Raw genomic sequence first — 23,365 nt, forward strand, 5'->3', positions numbered from 1 at the left:
CGCTGACCCGTCCTCTTAAAAGCGCTGTGAGAACACAATGTGATTGGGTCATGATTGCATTTGAATGGGAACACTTTGATCTATTTTTTACTTCTCACAAGCTTTTGCCTACTTTTTTGTCGGTCGGTCGGACGTTCGCTCGGCCCGTTAGGCGGACTCATGTTGTTGTATCGCTGGCAGATGAGCAACATTGTGAGGAAAATGAAAGATGACAGATTTTCTGGGCCTTTCCCCTCTTCTCTCTGTTTCTCAGTGCATCCCTCTGTGTTTGCGCGGTTGGACTGCTGTGAGGCTTAGAACAACGAAAGCAGTTGACCCTCGCTTTTCATCTAGGCTTCCACACAGAATATTTGGATTAAGTACAAATGAGGAAAGAGCCATTCAAGCCTACCCGATGCAATGGTGGGCTCGAGAAAGAGATTAAGGTGGGATTAAAAATAATGGTGAAGAGGAAGAAGACAAGGGACATGCAGGACAACACCAGAGAGAGAGAATTGCAAAGAGGGTGAAATACTGAATGACTGTGAGTGCAGTGTTACAGATAGAAAGTGTTGTGCAAGAATAATGTGAATTCATTGTCTGGGGTGGAAACTCCCAGGGAGGCTGGATGGTCTCTTTATAGAGACTTGGAGAGATGGACTGTTTATATCAAAGGGCTTTGGAGGAGAAATGGGGTGAGAGCGGGAGAAGGGAAAAAAGCTTCCTCTTACTTCATGTCATTGTCTCCTTTCAACAGAGCAGAAGAAAAGAGGAGAAAAGGGAAAGGAAAGTGTCTGAAATAGTTTTGTTCTTTTTTGGACTTGACCCCACTCGTTAATAGCGGCACCGGCTAAAGGTTTCAGCACCGGCTACTGGATCAAGCCTTCTTCTTCTTCTTCTTTTTAACATGCACCCTGGCCCCGGCCACGCAGATGGACGGGATTCAGCTGTTTAGATGAAGACCAGAGTGGGATGGTATTAAGAGCAGGGCCGAACGGATGACTGGCAGAGAGGGATTTTCTACTTTAAACCCTCATTAATTGAACATGGTGTTATTTGCTGCTTTGTAATTACTCTCTCCGTGTCCTCGTTGAAGCGCCACACTCATGTGTTGTCTCTTTAGCATGGACGGGGTGTTTCACATGTAATGCGCACTGATTCGTAAGAGGAATGGAGGCGGGTGGGAGTCCTCTCTCTTTCTTCTTTTGAGGGTTGCTTTGCTCGTTGACCCCAATCCTCTCTGCTCGTGGATATTGGGGGTGTGCGGGTGGTGTTGACCGGGACTCTCACAGGTTCTTAGCATGTAGTGAAGGTTCAGAGCTCCTTGCCACTCGTGTGAATGCAGAGGAGGGAAGTGATTTACTGATCCCCTCTGTCCTCCAAGCCCCCTTCCCAGGATAGGTTTCTTCTCCCTGGGGTGACGAGGGCAGGTCTGAGAAAAATAGTCCTATAGAGCCTCAGAATGTCATCAGCATGTTGACACCTGTTTGCAGCTCGCAACAGAATAATAAAGTGCAGTAGACAGACAAATGGGCAAAATATAGATTTTTATATTGATCAATATTTTTTGATTTATTTGATTGCAGTTCAAAAAGATTGCATCTTCAAATTGCAATATCTGTGGGACCAATAGTCCTAAACCTGAAGATCAGTTGACACTCATATAACAGAGAAAAAGAAGCAACTCTTCCTATGGGTGAAGTTGGAACTACTTTTTCCTGCAGATGTCAGCATCTCAATTTGGGATTTTTATGTCGTTGTCTGTTGGCTATGAAGCTACATCTAAGACGTTGTAATTTGCGCGTACAAGTGTTGTATAGGAGAAGATGCAAGTTTTTTTTTAAGTTTCCCTGTGTGACTGCTATAAATAACACCCGAGGTCGTTACTCACATGGCAGGTCTTCATCACTGAAACATTTGAGCATTGAATTCACCCCGAGACAGGCTGGCCCGTCTCGTTGTGGCCGAGCCGACCGTGACCGACACTGTGACCTTTCCCAAGCCCCTTCAGGCAGGTCAGAGACAGGTTGGGCTGCATGGAAGCTGACCTCGGTCAGACTGACCAATAGGTGCATTCATGGGATCACTTTTCCTCGGGTTGATACCCCATGTCTGGTGCCATTGGATGACTTTTCAGTGCATGGTATCCAGTTGTGAATAAAAGAATAAAAGAAACAATGACACTTTTATGAAATACGTCCATCTTAAGGGAAAATGAGCAGAGGAACTAATTCAAACAACAGAGGCCACATTTATAATGAGTCAGCTGACTGTTAAGAGTCAGAAGATGCATCAGAATCTGCCTACACAGTCTGGACTCACATTGTATGACTGACTTGTGTGTTTGGAAGTGTCCCAGTTCCCTTTCCTGGTCAGTTTCCTCTTTTCAGGCACATTACAAAGCAATTAAAACAAATCAAACGCGCATGAGGTAACATTTGTTTCTTTCTCTGTGGTTTCGGATAAGCCGGGAGACTTCTTGGGTTGGTGTTGGGAGTTGGCCCAAACGATCCAGCGACCCCGAGGTATCGCAGTTTACAGCTTAAATGTGTGTTTGCACACCCATGTGTGAGAGAGAAAAAAAAAACACCAGAGAAAGTGTCAACACACACCTCCTCTTTACTGTCCTTCATCTTTTCAGGCAGCTCAGATCAAGCCCCGTCTGACGGCCGTCGTTGACACGGTGCCGTGTGTTGCTGCAGCCACCGGTGACTGTTGTAAGAGGGGAGCTCAACCTACGACCTCTGTCTGTCTCTGCCTGGCATGGGGACTCCCTGTGGTGTGAAGAATGCCTTTGCTCTTTTCTTGGGCTGCATGCATCGTGGCCTCTGGAGGTGCTCGTGGTTGTAGAAGCCATCGCCATGTATGCATCTATGACAGGGTTGAGTTCCATTACTTGTTTGGGAAAATGTGACACCCTCTCTTGCAAAACTGTTTCTGGCACCAAAGCCTCTTTAGTTTTCTGGTTGGGTTGTAAAATGGAATATGTATTACAGGAACAATTGATGATTTAAAAGTCAGTTCCACTCCAAAACGGCTGTATGGGATTTTGAAATGACATTCAAATATCTGACAAAAGGATCCGTAAACTACGTCTGGAAAATACAACTATTTGGGCCAAAAGGCATACATTTAAGCACTCGCTTGTTCTGTTTGAATATTTCACATGTGTAGATGGTAATCCCATCAGACTCCTCGTGGAGCTCAGACAATATATGATTACTCCTCCGTTGGGCTCGGAACCGAGACAACATACGATGTGTTTGTCAGAGCGCTCCAAATCCCTCAGGCCTTTAGCACAGTTAAAATGAAACGTGAAGGACCGATCTCCAGCCAGCGCCCGGGCCATTTGTACCTGTCGGTTTTCTGTAAAAGGCCAACAAATTGGAACGTCTCTCCACTACAATATGCCTCTCTGGCTTGGCCATAATTCAGCGACTGGGCTGGGCCACAGAGGAGCTCAGAGCCTGGCGCTAGAAGAGGAGAGTGGCCCGGAGCCGTTCCCTGGTGGTCTGAATGCTGACAGTGATGTAGTGCCCACTGTTAGATGCCAGCAGGGGAGGGGGGTCAGGCTCTCAGCATGGGCGTGGGATGTTGTGTGTGTGTAAAAGGGACAGAAAAAAAACTGTGTGTACGTCCTTTCTAGTCTGTGCAAGGTCTTACTCACACAAGACTAATGGCTGGTGTTGAGGTCTTCAAGTGGATGCTGCAACTTCCACAAACAGGCCCATACATCAAATCTGACCTAGTATTGTCACCACTGCCAGATTCACGGGCGCTGTGGTAAAACAGTCCAGGCGTACAGTAAAGTACCAAGTGCTGCCCGCTTGATGAGGCGTGCCGGTGTGTTTCTTGTCCTCGTTGTTAAGTCTTTGTTGGCAAGGAAAGTTCAGAATAAAGCACAATGCTTTTGAATATTGAAGCCCGAGTCCTCAACTGGTCGAAAAGCAACCTTTTAGCCCGAAATATTACATTTATAATCTATTTGGTCTGCATTTCAGTTCCTGAATGGAGTGTTTGGCACCAGGGGTCATGAAGGAGCGGAGGGCTGTTTCTGTGGCGCCTCGAGTCAGTAATGAGTTCTTAACATGGTTGTGATGAGCAGGACGGCGTCAACAATTGACGACACAGGCTCCTTTCTCTTCTGGAATCTCTTGACTGCTATTCTTGCTATTATGTGACCAAATGTGTCTGTAACGGTAGCAAGAGCCTGGTAAAGTGACACAGCCGTGGTGGTTTCCTCGGGTCAGAGGGCAAATGAAAGGTTGCTGATCGTAAAGGTGGATATATGGTCCTTCAGGGCGAGGTTGGACGATCTGTGTCATAATACAAGAGGTCAATAAAACTGGCGACAGAGCAGTAAATAGTTGCGTTACAGCAACTGCGAAGGTAACATATGAAAGCATCTATCAGTGTGTTGCATCTGTTGTTTATTACTTGATCCAAAAATGTTAGGGGGTGAGATGGGATTGCTGGGTGTAACTGGGAGGCTGACCCATTCTCACCTTTTTGGGGGGCCGAAGCTTGAAGGGCTTGTTTATTTTTAAGTATTACGTTAATATTCTTCATTCTGAGTATATTGCATCCATATTCTTTCAGTCCTGGAATTTTGTGAAGAATGCAAAATCAGTGACTGAATGATATATATCTTTGGATATACCATTTTATCTTCACTGAGCATGATGCCTACTGTTCCTTTTTCCAATTAGTGAATCTTTTTCCTCGACAACCGTCGCTTCATTCAGCTCCTCTGGGTGTTAGGTGTGACAGGCAGACAGGTAGAGATAGCACACTTCCCATCTCTGTATCCTCTACCTCTCCAGCACCCATCGCTGTGGCTGGAAAATGTAAATATGTCTCGCACAATTTACAGCATTTCTTTCAGCTCATTCAAATGGAACGCTCACGTGATTCGCATCACAGCAGCCCTACGTCAGTAGAAGTGTTAGGGCTGCACTGCAACCCAGTTAAAAAACAATTAACAGCACTTTTGAGGAAGGACATTTCCATATGTATGGGCTGGTGTGGGAGTAGTCCTCCTGTTCCCTACTGTGTCCACACGGGACGGCGAGTGGGACCGTGCCCAACGGCTCCAAACGACAAAAGACTCATCCAACAGCATTACTTTCTCTTTGTGTGTGCCCACCTCTGCTTTGTTCCCAGACATGCTCAGAGAGTGTCAGTAGGTTGTTCAAAGACAATTAGTGAGCCCAAACGAGGGCCGCAAGGCCCGGGGCTATTCAGATCCTAATCAGTCATACATGAAGAGCGTTACCTAAACACACTACCACTAATGGAGAGGCTGCAGTCGGCCTGGTTGAATGCCACCGTGCATTCGAAAATACATTTGAAGTCAAAGGAGGAGAAATTCAACTGATGCAATGACAGGGCATAACCCTGTCACAGGGCTCAACCCTGTCATTGCCGCCCGGCTCATGTCTGCTGTGCCATCTCCGTCTGATCCAAGATCCAAAATTACCATCTCTCCTCGACCCAGTTCTAACCCCATTTTAAAGACACATAATTCACTTGAGCAAACTGTAATTACTCAGATTGTGATGCTGTTGAATAAGTTTGATGCCTGAGGGGCCTCTCTGCTCCTCTCTGCTCCTGTATGATCCCCCCTTTACCACACACACACACACACACACACACACACGATCTTCTGCTGAGCTGGAGTGCAGATGTGCTTTAGAGCTCAGTAATCACCAGCTTGGGGCTTCTCGCCGCTCGGCACTAGTCTTTAACAGCATGTAAGCACTTACTCATTTGCCTTATAATATCATGGTCGGAAACCTTAAAAGAGAGTACAGTTTATACAGAGACAAGCTAAAGATTCCGTCTCCCTGACATTAACCGTTGTGTTGCCAAAAAGAGGGATGGAGGGAGGGAGCTGTTGGTTGGAGCGGCTTGGTTTGGCTTTACCATCGTTTTTCTCAATGTAGAAAATAGCTTCTTGGTTGTGGCCTGGTTCAACCTATAATCTGGACTGTGTGAATCTGTGTGTGAGAGTCAGAGAAACGTGTGGGTCTGTATGTACGGTAGGAAGTTAAAGAGGGTGCATCCCTTTCATTTAGCCAAGTGTTAATGTAGGGAGATAACTAGAGGTCTGCTGCAATAACCCTACAGCTGGCCCTTCTCTGGTGTCTGCGGGAGGGAGCGTGCAAACACTGAGGAACTCTTTGCGGCTCATATGTCTTTTGCATCGGCCATTATTAAATGTTTTGGAGAGCTTGCAGATGTGACGATACATCGAGAGAGAGAGAGAGAGAAAGAGAGAGAGAGAGAGAGAGAGAGAGAGAGAGAGAGAGAGAGAGAGAGAGAGAGAGAGAGAGAGAGATGCAAGTTTTTAGTTAAAGTTAAAAAACTTCTGTTGGTTGGCCCTTTCATAGATTTATTTTTTGGATGTTAGTCACCATTTACACCACCTGTGTATCATGACAAATTACATTATATGCGTTTAGAAAAAATAATGAAATACGGGATAATCTCATATTTTATTGGGCGACTGTGGCTCAGTGGTTAGCCTGCCCGTCTTACAATTAGAGGATCGGTGGTTCAAGCCCTAAGTCCATGTTGTTGTGCCCTTGAGCAAGACACTGCTCCGCGTTGCTGTGTCTGCGGTGTATAGAGCAAAAACTGTAAGTCGCTTTGGATGTAAGCGTCAGCTAAATGTAATGTTTATATAATCTAATATTCATGTTATTTTAATAAGCTCAGTGAGATGTTCTAAACATGCAAGTTGATGGAAGAAAACAATATGAAGTTATCTCCCAGTGTTGCGGGATGATTACTTTGATATTGTTTGTCAGATGGAGCTGTCAGAAAAGCTTTTCTTTTTAAAAAAAGAGTACTTGATGAGGTGTATGTTTGACCTCCTCGAGCTCTGCTTTGAATACTAATCTATTTTGGGAAGCTGCATCATTTTTGTCAAGGACCTTCTCTTTTTAATTCCAGTGATCGATTCGATACATTTAGTCCGTTGCCCAGGGGGACATTCTGTTGCAGGTTGAGCTTCTAGCTGTTAAGTACTGAGCTCAAGGATGTTTTGGCAGATATTGATGTTCTGAGTTTCAAACCATTGACACAGCAGAACAAAACATTCCCAACCATTGGACCGTGTGGACCTGACACATATAATAATGAAGTATGACAACTTACTTCCTGTAAAAGTTCCCATCGCACCATGGAAGATGGATGGATGGAATACGAATCATGAACAGATGAAAGATGTGCTGGCTGCTGAACGGTTAGAGGGATGGATGGGTGAAGGATGGAGCTTGGTTAGAGATTGGTATATGGACACGGATGAATGAATAGATTGATGGGTTGATGGATAGATGATAGATGGATGGATAGATAGATAGATAGATAGATAGATGGATAGATGGATGGATAGATAGATAGATAGATAGATAGATAGATAGATAGATAGATAGATAGATAGATAGATAGATAGATAGATAGATAGATAGATACTTGGATAGAGATGGATGGGTCGATGGATGCTTAGATAGAGATGGATAGATGGATAGATAGATAGATGATAGATAGATAGATATATAGAGAGAGGGATGGGCTGATGGTGGCTGTCTGCCATGTATCCAGGCACTGTTTTCACAACAAGAGCCTCGCCATGGCTTCCCTTTTGTCTTGCCTCTGTTTATTTTGCCACCTGCTACTCTGGGGGCAATGGGGTCAGCTCAACAGCAGCACGGTCCTGTCAAACACACACTAATATGCACACACACACACACACACACACACACACACACACACACACACACACACACACACACACACACACACACACACACACACACACACATACACACACACACACACACAGTAGGTGGGGAAGCAGATGATACAAAACACACACATACACATAGAGGTCAAAAGTTATTGGGTCAAAGGGTGCATGTGTATGTTTTTGATAAAGTCTGTGAGCGTGTGCGGATGAGTGTGTGTGAGTGTGTGTGTGTGTGTGTGTGAGTGTGTGTGTGTGTGTGTGTGTGTGTGTGTGTGTGTGTGAGTGTGTGTGAGTGTGTCTGATTGATTGCACAGCTATGTTGTGTGCATTCGGTGGGTTGTGGAGTGAATTAGGTAGAATTCCGTGGTCAGACGGAATGTTTAAGGTTCAGTAGCTCGGTTTCTCAGTGGAGAGGGCAGCTCAGGCCACTGGACTCCAACAGAGACCCAAGACACGGAGCTGCTGCTCCCACAGCGTGGTAGGGAGCTGGACATGTTCATTTATATTTGTCCCATTTCTACAGCAGCTGAGTCAAATTGGTTGTTGATGTCATCGGTGAAAGATGTAGAACAAAATGAATGCAGCCATATATGCATATCCACATTAATAATAATGTGTGATTAGTGTCAGGTAATAGATGACGCAGTGAATGATACTTTTCTTCTATATTTAGATCCCAGATTAACAATTCGAGGAGGATATTTTACTTCTCTATTCATTTGTATTATTTATTCATTATGTCTTTATACTGTTGCAACATCTGAATAAAAGTAGTCTTTACCATCCTATTTAATCTTCTGTCAGAAAGTTGTCTGTTGTTTGTATAAATTAATCATGTTCTGAAATAAAGTCCTTGATTGGATTGAAACCATTCTTGTTGCATAAATTATTTAGATGTTGTAAAAATCAATTCAAAACTAAACTCAACTATTATGTATTCCAGCTAATTAAGACATCTCCACTCAACATCTGTATGTTCTTGCACAGTGCACATCTGCATATGTTGGGATAGAGTTGGATGGATATAGTTAAGTGTAGGGGTGAGGCGTAATGGTTTGGAAGTGAAATGTGTGTTAGCCCTCTCTGTATTGAATATACATGACTGTTGGCTTCATTCAGCAGCTCCTTGTTTTCTTTAGAAGCATTTCATCAAGACACAGGTGATGGCCAAACAGAAGGAGTTCCATTGTCTATGTCTTTTGTGTGTGTGTCTTCCAGTCAGGTTTGATCCGCGTGTCTCAGGAGGAGTATTTAATTGCCCCTCTGCCCCAACATCTGGCTGAACAACACAGCTACAGCGCCCCCGATGGTCACCACCCGCATGTGGTCTACAAGCGCTCAGCGGAACACATCGTGCACAGAAGATCCAGCGGCTCAGCGAGCACCGGTTCTTCAACGCCCGACAACCCGTACCTTCACCATCAGCATCCTCAGCCGCAGAATCATCACCATGACTACCAGCATGGAACACTGCAGAGGCAACACTTCTGCGGACGCCGCAAGCAATGTATGTAAGGGAACCTTATATTCCTCATAGCTTTTTTTATTACGTGCACCCTTCATACAAATGTTACGTACCCACAAGTAATTTGTCCCAAGACTGTTGGGTGTCAGCTGAGCTGATGGGGTACTGTTTGGGTTGTGGCAGTTGATACCTCTGGGGATGCAGGAAAAAAACTGGCGAAGACAACTTTGGTAAAAGAATTGTGACTTTGTGAAGTAATCTATCACAGCAACAATGTATTAAAAAGATAATAATCATATGTGAATATGGGACAGACTCCTTTGTGGATAGGATGCAATTCTGCACTGGACAAACATTCTAACACAGCATTGTGATATGTGGAATACAGTGTAGGATCCCACAATGCAATATGTTTTGACTTGCCATGGATTTTTGTGATCTTTAATTTAACATTATTTCACCATCCCTATACCAACAATTTGAATTATATTTTGCCAGGGAAGAAAAGCCACAGAAAAAGCAGTTAGACCATTATTAACATTATTATCACCACATTTTAAATATTTTAGAAAGCGGATAACCCTAAACTGCTGCAGTCTCTTGCTATGTCCACATTCATAATGAAGATTAATGTCTGTGTTAAATGCTTCGGAGTGAATTGCGTCCATTGTAATAGGGCTACATGAGCCTGAGTCTACTCAGCCCACAGGCTACTTTACAGTTTTATCTTCCCTTCTCGTGGTGAGAGGTAGGAAGCAGTGTGGGGAGTGAGTTTCCTGTCCTTTCAACATGAGGCCTGTACCCTGATCACCCGGCACGAGCGAGGAACAATACTTGCCAAGTTCTCTCTCTCCCTCATACTCTCTCTGTCTCTCCTCCCTTCCGTCCTTTCCTGTTTTGCCCTCCTAGACGCTCCCAAGCCCCCCGCTGAGGACAGTTTCATCATGGATGACGAGTTTGAGGTACCTGAGGCGGCAGGACCAGAGAGGGCGAAGAGATCGGCCATTAACTCCAACAGGGTGGGGGGCCTGAATGTGGAGACCCTGGTGGTGGCGGACAGGAAGATGCTGGAGAAACACGGCAGGGACAACGTCACCACCTACATCCTCACCGTCATGAACATGGTGAGCGGTGGGAGAAGGGAGGAGGGAAAGGGAGAAGGGAAAGGGAGGAGGGATAGGGATGAGGTGACACACAAAATATAGATAGGTGGTTAGAAGACGCACGGGAAATTAGTTGTATTGCTCAGGACTTGTTCATTTATTGAACATGGAGGATTCAACAGAGCAGTAAGACCTGCAAGGCAAGAGCCACGTGACTGACAGCGTTAGCCGAGCTAGCTTTAATGCTAGCAAGCTAATCTGCTGGCATAGTTTCTTTTCCTAAGCAGACATTCTGCAGTCTTCGTCATCAGCCGGAATATAGATATAAGTAATTTACATTTAAGGTGCGGTGATGTAACTTTTAAAAGGAGAAATAGCATGTTCACCAGAGCTGCCAACTTTTCAAAAAACCTTGGAGTGAGATTTTGTCGGGGGTGACCAAAATGTTGCCACGCACGCAACCACACACGTTGGTGGCTCAAATATCAGGAAATTGGAATTAATTTGGCGTTGTCTCCATGTTGTACCCTGCATTCTGGTGGTTTGTGGGGCCCAAAGTCGTTGATAGGGGCGGCCTACTGGAGATGGACAACATTGGTTACATTCTGTGAAGCAAAGACATAGCTGATGGTCCACCCCCAGGACATTTTGGTTTAAGTAGATGTTATTTCATGCATTCTAGTGGATTTTTGGGTGGTATGCTAAAGATCTAGCCTGGTACCAGCCGAACTTAGCCCCGCCCACAACATTTGAGGTCTGGAAGTTCGGTCTGGCACTGCTCCGTTGGGGAGAAATTTTCCAAAATCGAAAATTGTTCGGACCAATCAAATTGTCAGGGCGGGCTTTATACGATGATGGACAGATGACAGTAATGTAATCAAAATCAAAAAGAGCGCTTGGGAACCACATGTCATTAACATACCTTAGTCCAGGGGTGGGCAATTAATTTTCCTAAGGGGCCACATGAGAAATTTGGACAGTTGTGGAGGGCCGAACCAATAGTCTGAACTTAATTCAATGAACTCAATATGAATGTTATTACTTTATTAAAAAACTGTAAATTATATTGTTTTGAGCTGCTACTGGTAAGAATACGTGTTACAATAAGGCTATGAAAATAAGTTAAAAAAAATTGAAACCGTACCTTAAATATGTATATTAAAGACCAGCAATGTATTAACTTTAAACAAAAGCAATAAGTGCTTTTGATGTTTTCCAGTTCAGTTGTTCTTACTCAGTAAGAAAAGTCCAGTCTGTGTTGCTTGAACAAGCATGAAGTCTGGTTGAATGAGGTGGAGATGAAGGACAGCTGACAGGTATCAGAGAGAGAGGATCTGATCTGTTGAACTTCATCACTAGAATGGTTGTTCTCATGTAGGTAGATCCAAAGAGAACCAACATCTTCTGAGCATCTTTCCTCATGTGAGGAACGTTCTCCTCTTTGAGAGAAGAGTGAAGATCCTGACTTAAAGTGCTCTGCCATAGATCCGCGGCGGCTTTGCGCGATTAATTTTCAATCTGGAGGCGGAGACTAAAGCGCGAGGCTCCTTGGGAGGCGGGGGTCTCACGACAGAAACTGCATAACAATACGCTTTCACTTCTGTCTCCAAGTCGGCTACACTGCCCGTAGTGAGGCTGCGTATGCGCGCGCGTGCGCACACATAAATAAATCGCTTTCAAAGTAAAAGCAGTGCCGTTTGTATTGCATTCTCTGCTCCTCCTGAGTTTCTCCAGCGGTTGTGTCTGTTTGAAAATCTTCTTCTATTGCTAACTTCGGGACTCTTTGGGGTAAATAGGATGTCTATGCAGCGAATAGGTTTACAGATGCGCTCCTTAGCGCCATCTATCGTCGGGGAGTTTGAAAAGGAACGAACGCGCCTCGGCCCAAAATCAGAATTTTGTTTTGCCGTGAGAAATTGGTTGGGTGGCGTGAGTACGTGTGAAAACATGCAAAAGCGCGGCGAACCCGTTGGTAGCTCTGCGTTTGTTAGTAGCTCTGCGTGAGAGTTGGTAGCTCTGTGTTGGTAGCTGTGTGTTCTGTGAAGGGTTTTGCTGCTATTGCATTATCTTCTCTGCAATAGTTTAGTGACTAATGTCTGTTGCGGGACTTTGACCCCTCTCTACGTGAGCTTCCTATTCTAATCGGTACTTTTTGCCAAAATGGCTGCTAGTTCGCAAACATTACATAGGCTAGCTTATTAAAATATGTTTTTAAAGAATCGGATTACCTTGAAGTTACATTTGAATGAATATTCCTTGTGGATAAAATGCCACATTTGGGGGGAAGTTGGCGTGCTACAAATCTGTTTCAAGTTTGTTTCTGTTTTCAATTTAAACATTGAAAACTAAATTGTCAGTGAAAGAACAACGAAACAGGTTGATCAGCTAGCTTTAATGCATTTTCCTTTTTGCCGAACAGAGTTTTGTTAACTTTCCTACGACAGTTGTGTTGTTCACTATTGACCATCGTCTACAAAACAAGCAGACAAACTAAGGCTCTTTAAAAGTAGCCTACTGATGTCTTCAGTCTGTCTTCCAAATTGTTGCAAGTACGTAAGGAGTTTGACCCTCAAGTCAAACAAGACATTTTCATGATATAGGAAGTACTGCATGCATCTTACTTAAGGCTGAACATGAACACTGTATTTCTAATAATAAGATGAGTGCACGGGACAATTAGAAAACCATGAATGATTTTTTGTTCTACTCGTTTGCAGGTCTCCAGCCTTTTCAAAGATGGCACCATTGGGACGGACATCAACATTGTGGTGGTCAGCTTGTTGCTACTGGAACAGGACCCGGTGAGTTGATTGATACTGCAATTCTGCAGAAATGTGTTGTTTTGTTGTTCTGGTTATTGATTATTTCACTCTTGCTCTTGTATCTTTTCTTCCCAGCTGGGCTTGACCATCAATCACCATGCTGACCAGTCCCTCAACAGTTTCTGTCAGTGGCAGTCCGGTCTGGTGGGGAAAGGTGGTAAACGGCACGACCACGCTGTTCTCCTCACTGGATTGGACATCTGTTCCTGGAAGAATGAGCCCTGTGACACCCTGGGTAAGACAGCTATCTAGAACACGCCCAGCATCCTACTTCTTGAGCCAAGTGGGAAGCATCAGTTGACAGTATGGATATATGACAGAGTTCTGGGATGTTGTAGCCGTCTTCAACGGTTTTCAGCTGTCTTGCAGTGACAACTAACCACAATCCCTTGCATGAGTTATGTTGTAATTCTGGCTATGTAGACAGCGGTAGAGGTGATACTGTGGGTGTAACCATTACAACACGAAGTGAAGGAAGTCTGACAGGTGCAAGTAGAGGAGATTGAAGAAAGGCACTCATTTGTCTCGGTGACCAAAAGCTACATTTTATTGGGAGTTTTCAAACACTGTCGTAAACCCAAGCATGCAGGATTTTAGATAGTGACAGTGTAGATGCAGACAATAAACATGAAAGGGGGCATAACATGCAACAAAGGTCCTCTGCCAGAAATGCAAACATCACCTTATGAGGAATAGGGCTCTTTAAAACGTAGCCTGCCGTGGTGGTTCATCAAATCTGTGTGAAAAACAACCAAACATGCAAAATACCTGGATGAGCAAAGGTGAAGACAAATGTTGACCAAGAATCATGCCTCAATGCTTGAAGTGACCGGCGTTGCACTTTAGGATGAGCTTATGTTCAGTTTATGCATAAATCTTACCGCCTGTAGGAACAAAAGGCAGCTGTAACAACATCAACGCAGCCAGCTGAGCTTGACTAATACCATAATCATATTGCTTTCACACCACTAATTGTTAGTAATCTCAGAGCACATTAAACTGCATGAGGCTGAAAAAATAAAAAGTTGAAAGGTGACTCATGATTAGAATTATTTATTAACTGTATGTTGTTAAACTCATGATTAGAATGATTTTTTAACTGTATATTGTTAAAGTTATCTGGCTATTTAAGTAATATTCATCAACCATATGTTGTCCATGTTGTTGGGTCCATTGGAAGAAACTTCTGCCAGAGAAGACAGTGACCACTACGTATTTTCATCAGCTTGTTTTTTCCAGTAAATCCCACGTCTATGACCGCTTGTCTGGTCCACCGTCAGTACTGGTCCTTCTCTGAACCGAGTGGCTTTCAAAGTCTAGGAACAAACTTCAGTTCAGCTGGCCGGGGCTTGTGAGGTTGCAGCTGGTGTGAAATCCCCCGCCATGCATTCATGTACGCTATATGCAAATATGACAGACGTCGGTTGTCTGCCAAATCTGTCTGACGTTCTAACAGAAAGAATGTGCTCAGTTACACCAAAGGGAAAAAGACAGATGGATTTTATGGCTCAATGTTTGATTTCGATACCCCTCAGCTTTTCATGCCGTCCGTAATAACTAAGTCCATGTCTACACGTATACAGATGTTTTTTCAAACTGATATTTTCTTCTACTTTTGGGATTCTCGTCCACACGTTTTAAGTTACTTGAATAGATATTTTGGAAAACGGCCTCTATGGTGTAGATTTGACTTGGTACCTGTGTGGACAGACAATGACGTCAACTAGCTAATTACGCGGGCCCATTTCCCAACCTTCAGAGTCTTCCTTGGCAGGAGTCTTTGTCTTAAAGGCCATTTTTGCGTTCAAGTATGGACGGAGATATTTTTTTAAACCAAGGTCGTGTAGATACGATTTTATTTTTAATACGTAGAGGACAATATCAGTTGAAAGACATATCTGTTTACGTGTGGACAGAGCCTAAGTGTCTCATAATCCCAAATCCTTATTTTCTCAATGCAGGTTTTGCCCCTATCAGTGGAATGTGCAGCAAGTACAGGAGTTGTACCATCAATGAGGATACAGGGCTGGGCTTGGCCTTCACCATCGCTCACGAGTCCGGACACAAGTATGTTGAACACAATCTGCACCAATCTAAACACATTTTAGTTTAGTTTCATCACATCAGACGACACAGATGAAATGTGTCAGACCGTAGTGTCATTTTAGAGTGGTAAAGTATACCAGTCACTATACTATGCTGTAAGCGGTGGTAATGGATATTTATTAATTATCTATTCATTATGGATAAATTAACAAAGATGGAACATGTCGCAAACATGTGTGACTTTCTGATGACTGCAAGAAGCAATATCTTTATTTTATTATTTTGTGCGGATACACAATGACATCAGCTTGATCATTCTTAAGCCTTAACTCTCAACTCACGAGGAACTTGCACTAAAGGAACCACATGGAACCACATGAACTGTAAAGTTACGTGCTTCCTTTCATTTTTTTAAATCTAGTTTTGGGATGATCCATGATGGTGAGGGGAACCCTTGTCGCAAGACAGAAGGCAACATTATGTCTCCAACTCTGGCTGGGAACAACGGGGTCTTCTTCTGGTCCACCTGCAGTCGGCAGTACCTCAGCCGCTTCCTTGGGTAGGCTTCATCGCCGAGTGCAAGTGCACAAGTACTTTCAACTTTGCCAGTCCCGTGGTCGTTGCTTCCTCCCCGGCTGACACCATTGGTTTGCTGTGTTCACCAGAACAGCCCAGGCGTCCTGTTTGGTGGACGAGCCCAAGCAGATCGGCCAGTACAAGTACCCTGAGCAGCTTCCTGGGCAGCTGTATGACGCAGACACGCAGTGCAAGTGGCAGTTTGGTTCCAAGGCCAAACTGTGCGGCCTTGATTTTGTCAAGGTGAGATCTTCACTTCATGCGTTGCTAGCATGGCTGCTATAACATGTTTTTGACACTTGACAAACCCACAGAGAATTATCATCTGATTCTATGGACAGCATATTGAAGCTCATGGCTTTGGTTTTACTGCCCACAATTTAGATTTTTGGTTCACTCTCACCGCTCGCATCAGGGATATTTTCCCCTGCAGCGCAAAATAGTTTTTCAGCAAAAAATGTTAAATATATATCACTATATGCCGCCTCCCCAGCACCAAATATCAGAGACAAAGTTAGAGACTGGCTGGTGATCAGAGTGGAGCATTTCACAGCTAAAGCCAGATATTTCTCTCAGGAGTTTAACAAAAAAGAATATTGGACATTCACAAATACTCAAACTGCCAAAAAACTCAAAATGCTAGTTTTGTTCCATACCCTCTGGACGTGTCAAATGCCAACTGGTTATTGGCAATCAATCAAACATGTCAACTGAAAAGGTGATGATATGTTGGACGTTTTCTGCTGCTGTTTCCAAAGAATACGTTCTTGCAGGCTTACCCAGGGTTTTCTCCAGACACGATCTATGGTCCTTTTTGAGAGTTGAGTTCGGCAGCATGTTATACGATCCAACAAAGACACTATACACCAGAGCAAGAGGAGTAAGGAGAAGAGGAAGAATTAATACATAAAAGCGGATCATTAAACTAACCCTGTATTCTGCAGTTACAAAGAACCAACTCTATAGCAGTGTATGTGAATCGTCCTGTTTTTACATGGACCCCAACATTCCTAAATCAAGCATCATTCATGTGTCCCTTTGCCTGAGCTAAGACTCACTAGATGAGCCTTCGGCAATGCGATGGAGCACCCGGATCACACAGTGGCTGCGATTGTCTGCTTTGCAGCGCTAATGGTGCAGTGCATAATTGGCACTTTATTAATTAGCGTGATCTTTGCACAACAACCTCGATCCCCCCACATTTGACCCACCTTTATAAATGCATTCTATAAATTGAAAGGGAATCCTCAGCCTTTACCCCCACTTCCCCCTCCGAAGCCCTGCGGTATGAGCCTTTATGTTGGATGCATTCAGTGGTGTTTATTCACATGTAAATGCTGTTCAAAATACTATGGGGGGGATCCTCTCCAGGGCTGTAATTGCTGGGAAATCGACTTTGCCAAATCGTATAGATGACGGATTAGCACACATGTCATCGCCTTGGCTGTTCAGGATTTCTCCAAATCCCTGTTATGTTTCCCTAACAGAAGATCAAATACTGCATCTGCATTTGGGCACAGGTCAGTGGGTGGTAAATTAACCTACACGCTGATTAGCAGATTTACTGCCGTTCACAGTTGTGTTTTTTTTGTCCCTGATAGGCTCATGTAGAATGATTTTCAGCACGCTGGTATGGCTGTCAATCACCTGCTCGGTGTCAGAGAACGAGGACAAAGACTCAAACACACACCGGAGCGGCCTCTCCCGTTCCCTCCGTTCTGGGTTCTCTCTTGTTGTCAGTTGCAGTTGGGCGGGTTGCCAGACTCTACCACCTGTCTTTCGACCCCGGCTCTCCCTCTGTGCTCACTCGCTCGCTCTGTCTCCGTATTGTTGGGTCAGATGACACATGCAATTATAGCCCGTTTCATTAAAGAAGTACAGTGATTCGATTTGACACCAGGGCTTTGTGGAGAAGCTTATCCCCGGAGGGGGCTTATTGACCAGCGTGATGGTGGTCCTGGCAGGAAGCAGGTGCTGGCGGGTCAAGGAAGAAGAGAGAGGCGAGGAAGATGATGCCAAAAGGCTGTCAGTGCACTGTACGGGCAGAAAGAAAACCGATGATAGTACAAAAAAAAAAGGCTGTATCTGATAGACACCTCATACTGTGTGTGTGTGTGTGTGTGTGTGTGTGTGTGTGTGTGTGTGTGTGTGTGTGTGTGTGTGTTTGTTTGACAGGACATCTGCAAGTCGCTGTGGTGTCATCGCACAGGGCACCGGTGCGAGACCAAGTTCATGCCTGCTGCAGAAGGCACCAGCTGTGGACCTGACATGGTGAGGAAGTGTCTTCTTTTTTTATGATGAATTTTTTATTGATGACATAAAACATACATACAGAAATAAAGAAACTTCACAAAACATATATATATATATATATATATATATATATATATATATATATATATATATTACTTTATTTTAATTTAATTTTGTATATATCTTTCATCCATGTTGCTTTTTTTTATATATTTTATCTTGTGTGTTTATTTGTATCTGTAAATTGTAAGGTGCTACTACGACAACAAATTTCCCCTTAGGGATTAATAAAGTATCTATCCATCTATCTATCTATCTATCTATCTATCTATCTATCTATCTATCTATCTATCTATCTATCTATCTATCTATCTATCTATCTAACAAGATGAAGTGGCTTCTTTGAGGCCCTTGCAGTGGAGAAAATGAGATTAGATAAAACATGAGAAGTCTCCTTTTGTTTTCCCTTTTTTGCCCGTGCTGCGAAGGTTTACTTATTACTTACAATATCCCATTTATACTTTCAACAGCATGAATTAAAACATTTTCAGACCAACTACAAAAATAAATGGATAAAACATCCAACAATGATACTTTTAGTACAATTGTTTTGGACTATTGGTAATGATAACTCCATGCTTTCCAGGTTCATCTACCTCTTGGCGAGACCTTATTTCCCCAAAGGCTTAACTATTGCTTCAATCTAATTTCCAGTTAATACTAATTATAGAAAAGAAATTGAGGGCAAACCTTCAATTTATTTCCAAACTATCGGTTGAAAACATTCTTCACAGTTTACAGACTTGCTGACTCAGCGTTGATGTGACGTTCTTTGGTTGCAGCTGCGGGTCCAAACACTTTTCCTGTGTAACGGCAGATTATTACTGACATCTCGGGTGGCTTAGATACATCAGCCCTTGTTTTTGAGATGTCATGGTGTTCCCCCATCACAGCTCCTACTTCAGAGAATGAAAGGTTATCATAACTGTTAGACGTAATGGCTGTGAGTATGACAGCCACGTTGTAATGAATTGCAATCATCCTTTAAGTTAAAAGTGTTCCCTTGAGCCAAAGTAAATCTTGGCTTAAGCTTTCGTACGTGCATGTACCTGCAGAAGCATTTTTGCGTCTCCCAGCTGGACGGAGAACGGCCTTTTCACGTAATCGAAAGATTATATTTAGACGGAGAGGTGCTGATGTGTGTGAGTGCTGGGATTGGCTTGGATCGGCCCGGGTGTGGTGCATGTGTGTGTGTGTGTGTGTGTTTTGGCTGCTGCTAGAAAGTGTGGGTATCCAGGTGTGGTGCCGGGCATTTGTCCAAACCAGGAAACTCAGGCAAGAAGCCCGGGCCAACTCTGAAGTTCTGATAAGAGAGCTATATTTCTGTGCATCTTTTCCCTCTTCATTCCATCCCCCTTCTCTCTCCCTTTTCCTCCAGTGGTGCCGGAGGGGTCAGTGTGTTAAATACGGGGAGCACGGCCCCAGGGCGGTCCACGGCCAGTGGTCGGCCTGGTCTCAGTGGTCCGACTGCTCCAGAACCTGTGGAGGCGGGGTCATGTACAGGGAGCGCTCCTGCACAAGCCCAAGGTACACACACGCTTGCACACACTCACGCGATCACAGTATTCATCGACTCCTTCTTAATGCCATCAACTAACCGAACAGTGACAAAGTGATTCATGTCAGCAAACGTCCCCTTTCTGCTGCTCACTCACACAAACATAAATCTGCAGACCCAGATCCCACAGTGAATATCTCTTTGTTAGCAAAGCGCTCTGTGCGTGTCGCTACAGGCACGGGGAGAAATCCTCAGACACTGTTTCCTAAATCCCTTGTTGCAATCCCGCACAACAATCTGCAGATTTATTCGCTGTTTCTTACAGCCTCTATTTCACTTTCAGACAACGGGTTTCTAGATTTATTAGAAATATGAAATAAAAGATGTTTTCTGTCACAATGCTATGCACAACTGATTGATTGTCTTGGCCGGCAGAAGCCAGCCAGCGCCGACAACACTGGCCCTTTAAATGTAATATGAGGAATGTCTGCAATGGGATATTGAGAGAAAGGATTCATTTCCAGATCATTCATGCCGTTTCAGCCCCTTCTGTCTTTTTCCTGCGTAGCATGTGTAATCCATCGTTCGTCTCACAGAGCATGCTGACATTATGTTGCTGTTTTCCTTGAAGAAGGTGTGTTTACACTAGTCATTTCCTCCGCACTGTTACTCAGGGAGAGTCATGGTGGAGATGGGGAAACCAATTCACTGATATTTCATGTCCCCCTGTGCACCCTGAGGACTATGAGAACAACCTGTTGCTCTTCAACAATGAAAGGAAACAGCATTGCCACAAACGCAGAACTCGTATTGAATGAATGAGCACACACCTCTACACATCCGGTACAACCGGGCTCTCATACCGCACTAATACGGAGCGTGACTGGTGGCTTACATCCACTGCACCACCTTGATTAGTGGAAACATCTCAAAAAAATCTGCTGTTAGGTTTGTGCTGTTATGATTGTCATCATTTGGGAATGAGTCATGGCCGGTTAGATCACAGTGGCACGTCACATCCAATCCCTCCATGTCTGCCCCTAGGTGATGACAAGGACTCAAGAGACACATGATGGACCCCTTAATTACTGCTGCCCCTGCATATTGTCTTTTAGCCAAGTAGAGTCTGCACATGTGAGCTGAATATTAGAATGACTTCATACCGTCATCTTTTCATCTACACAGCCTCCAATGGTTGTCAATCAAACACATAGGAGACCCGAACAATACAATGCTCTTCAATCGTCATCCCCAAGAAATTAGAGTTCACTTCCACTGCTTTGATCTTTAACTCTTCAACTGACAATTTGACTGCTTTCGGTGGTTATACATTATAGGGCTCTATCTTATATAACGGGCACAAAGTGGCACAACTGTGGTTGCTAGTCTCAGGCCGACGCAGTTGTCACTCTTAAGCCCAGCGGCCCACTTTGTGTTCGTAGCAAATGTACTTTCCTGTGCCCCCTGTTGGTCTTAAAGTGGTCAGGCGCATTGTCGGCGCTTTGCTATCTTGAGGCAGCAGAAAGCGATTATGTCATTGACGAATAAAAACCTGGTCTAACTTCTTTGGTGCAGTATTTTTTATATTTAAAAGGCACATTATTCAGATAGTAAGATGCGTCAAACATTTCATTTCCTTAGGGGAATTTGTATGCACCATTTAATTGTGGAAACGTTTTTATTAATGTTAAGGTGAACACACATTCCTCTGTCACACACTAGGAGGCTAAATACAACCCTTGTGGCCCTTGTGCCTCACTTTGTGGCCACATTCTGGGCCATTTGACTCGTGAAAGTGGAGTTGGACGTTCCTTGACTACTTACACCAGGCACTTCAGAGCATGCACTATACATTATTTAAATAGGACCATTACTTACCAATTCTCTTTCAACGCTTGCAAAACTGATAGCTTCTCTGCTTTTTATTTCCTAGTCCTTATCTTAGTTCTGGTGCTTTCTGTGATTTCATTTCAACTGACATCTGAACTCTGTTTAATACTTCAAAGCACCTTTCAAGTCTCAGGTCTTCACCGTTGGAAAAAGAAATGTTTCAGCTTTTCTAAGGCTAACTTCCAATGTTTATACACAGATTACTTTAACTGCTCTCAGTGTTTACACTTCAGCTGACACTTTAACTGACGTCATCTTTCAGTTTTTACGTTTGAACTTTCACTAATTTCTTTCAGGACTCCAGGTCAATTCATCATTTCACATCCAACTCCCTTCTGTGCTTTATCTTCATTTGAATCTTCAACTCCTTTCAGCACTTTCACCTCAACTGATACTTCAACTTTACTCAGGGCTTACATTTCTATTGTCACTTCAACTTCATGAGGCACTCACCTCCACCTTCTTTTATCACTTCCACTCTTTCAACTTATTTTGGTGATTGTAAATTGACTGCCACTTCAACGAGGGCTTCAATCCTTCGGTGTTTCAGCTATTTCAAATGTAAAAACTGTTTGGACGGTCTTTCACCGGCTTCATCACTGCTTACTTAACAGCCGGACAGACACTGATGTAGATATTCCGCCCGTCACAGCCGACTCATCTCTTAATCCTCGTGAGGGATCAAAGACCAAAAGGGTTCAGAGGCAGACCGGCCCTCATATGATACACATTATACACCAGAACTGGCAGACTAAAAAGGGCCACAGAGTCCTTTAAACCAGGTTAGCTGTCAGGTTCATTTATCATTCCCGCGGCACTAAAGAGTGCTTTGTAGCAGCAGCTGGGTGGGTGCGAGTTACGGGTTCAGTGGGACAGAGAGGGGATGGAAAGACGGGGATAAATAATAAATCCAACAATGCCAAGTCATGATGCCATTTTCTAAACCATAGAGCGGGTCAGCTAGTTGTCAGGTCCCTTTGACCTCTAACGTGAAGACAACAGATCTAGTCTGGTGTCTGACTCAGGGCATCTCTTCACCTCTGTCACCATCCTCAACACAACAGAAACTCGTATCGCGACTGCGTCATGGAACCCTGAGTCACGTTTTAGTCCCTGAGCGTTTGTCCCCAGTAATCTCTGTGATTATTTTGGCAGGGCTCTTAATCTGAGCAGAACAAGAAGGATTAGCCCGAATCTTCAACCCCAAATGCAACTGTCTGGACACGATGGGTGATATTCCTCAATGACACTATTTAATTATATGGTTTCTGTTTAAAACATCGATCTCACGTCATTTGCACAAACGTATAAATGATGTGTCTGAGAATGCAAGTCTCGAATTGTAGACAAAATTATACGTTGTTTGGAACGGACATTGGATCAGCCGATTAAAGCCGACCCATCGAGGAGTTTCTCCCAGACAGAAAATGAATCTGTTCCCTGTCCATCCCTCCACTTCCCTGTAGACCACCTGCCAGATCAAACACAGTCAACCTAATCCTCACCAACAAGCCTCGGAGATTAGGTTCACAATCTTGACCTGGTTTTGTTGGGAGCACATTTTGTCGCACACTCCGTTTGAAGGGAGTGGGGGTGTATGGCGAGGGGCCGATGGTCGGGGTAGTCTCTCTGTAGACTTGTAAAGGGGATTTGCTTGGCTTGTTACAGAACAGCAGAATACATATTTAGGAAGTCATGAGAGAGGCAGGGGAGTGGGGGGGAGGTGATTCGAGGAGAAGACAAGACTAGACATGATGACCTCTGACCTACAGGAGTTCAGTCTCAGCTTCTGTCGCTGGGCAGATTTACCGGCCTCCCTAGGCATTTAGGTATCCCTAAGAGCCCTGAGGGCTGTGCTGGATTTGGAAGACAGTAGAGGAATGACTGAAACGCCAAAAAATGTAATTTGACATATCTGGT

The 23,365-nt window shown here is 44.0% G+C and overlaps 1 protein-coding gene across 1 annotated transcript in view; it reads left to right on the plus strand.

The window, feature by feature from the left end:
* Positions 1-23,365, plus strand: part of adamts18 (ADAM metallopeptidase with thrombospondin type 1 motif, 18) — a gene marked incomplete at both ends in the record, with an annotated part of 56,098 nt that overhangs the window by 3,993 nt on the left and 28,740 nt on the right. The window contains 9 exons of the mRNA XM_079217263.1: positions 8,951-9,239; positions 10,107-10,321; positions 13,018-13,101; positions 13,198-13,357; positions 15,084-15,189; positions 15,590-15,727; positions 15,834-15,987; positions 17,920-18,015; positions 19,436-19,584. Of these exons, the coding sequence (XP_079073389.1) occupies positions 8,951-9,239; positions 10,107-10,321; positions 13,018-13,101; positions 13,198-13,357; positions 15,084-15,189; positions 15,590-15,727; positions 15,834-15,987; positions 17,920-18,015; positions 19,436-19,584 (1,391 nt within the window). The remainder of the gene's footprint in view (positions 1-8,950; positions 9,240-10,106; positions 10,322-13,017; positions 13,102-13,197; positions 13,358-15,083; positions 15,190-15,589; positions 15,728-15,833; positions 15,988-17,919; positions 18,016-19,435; positions 19,585-23,365) is intronic.

The sequence above is a fragment of the Taurulus bubalis genome (genome assembly GCF_910589615.1).
Source record: "Taurulus bubalis genome assembly, chromosome: 4".
Classification (NCBI taxonomy): domain Eukaryota; kingdom Metazoa; phylum Chordata; class Actinopteri; order Perciformes; family Cottidae; genus Taurulus; species Taurulus bubalis.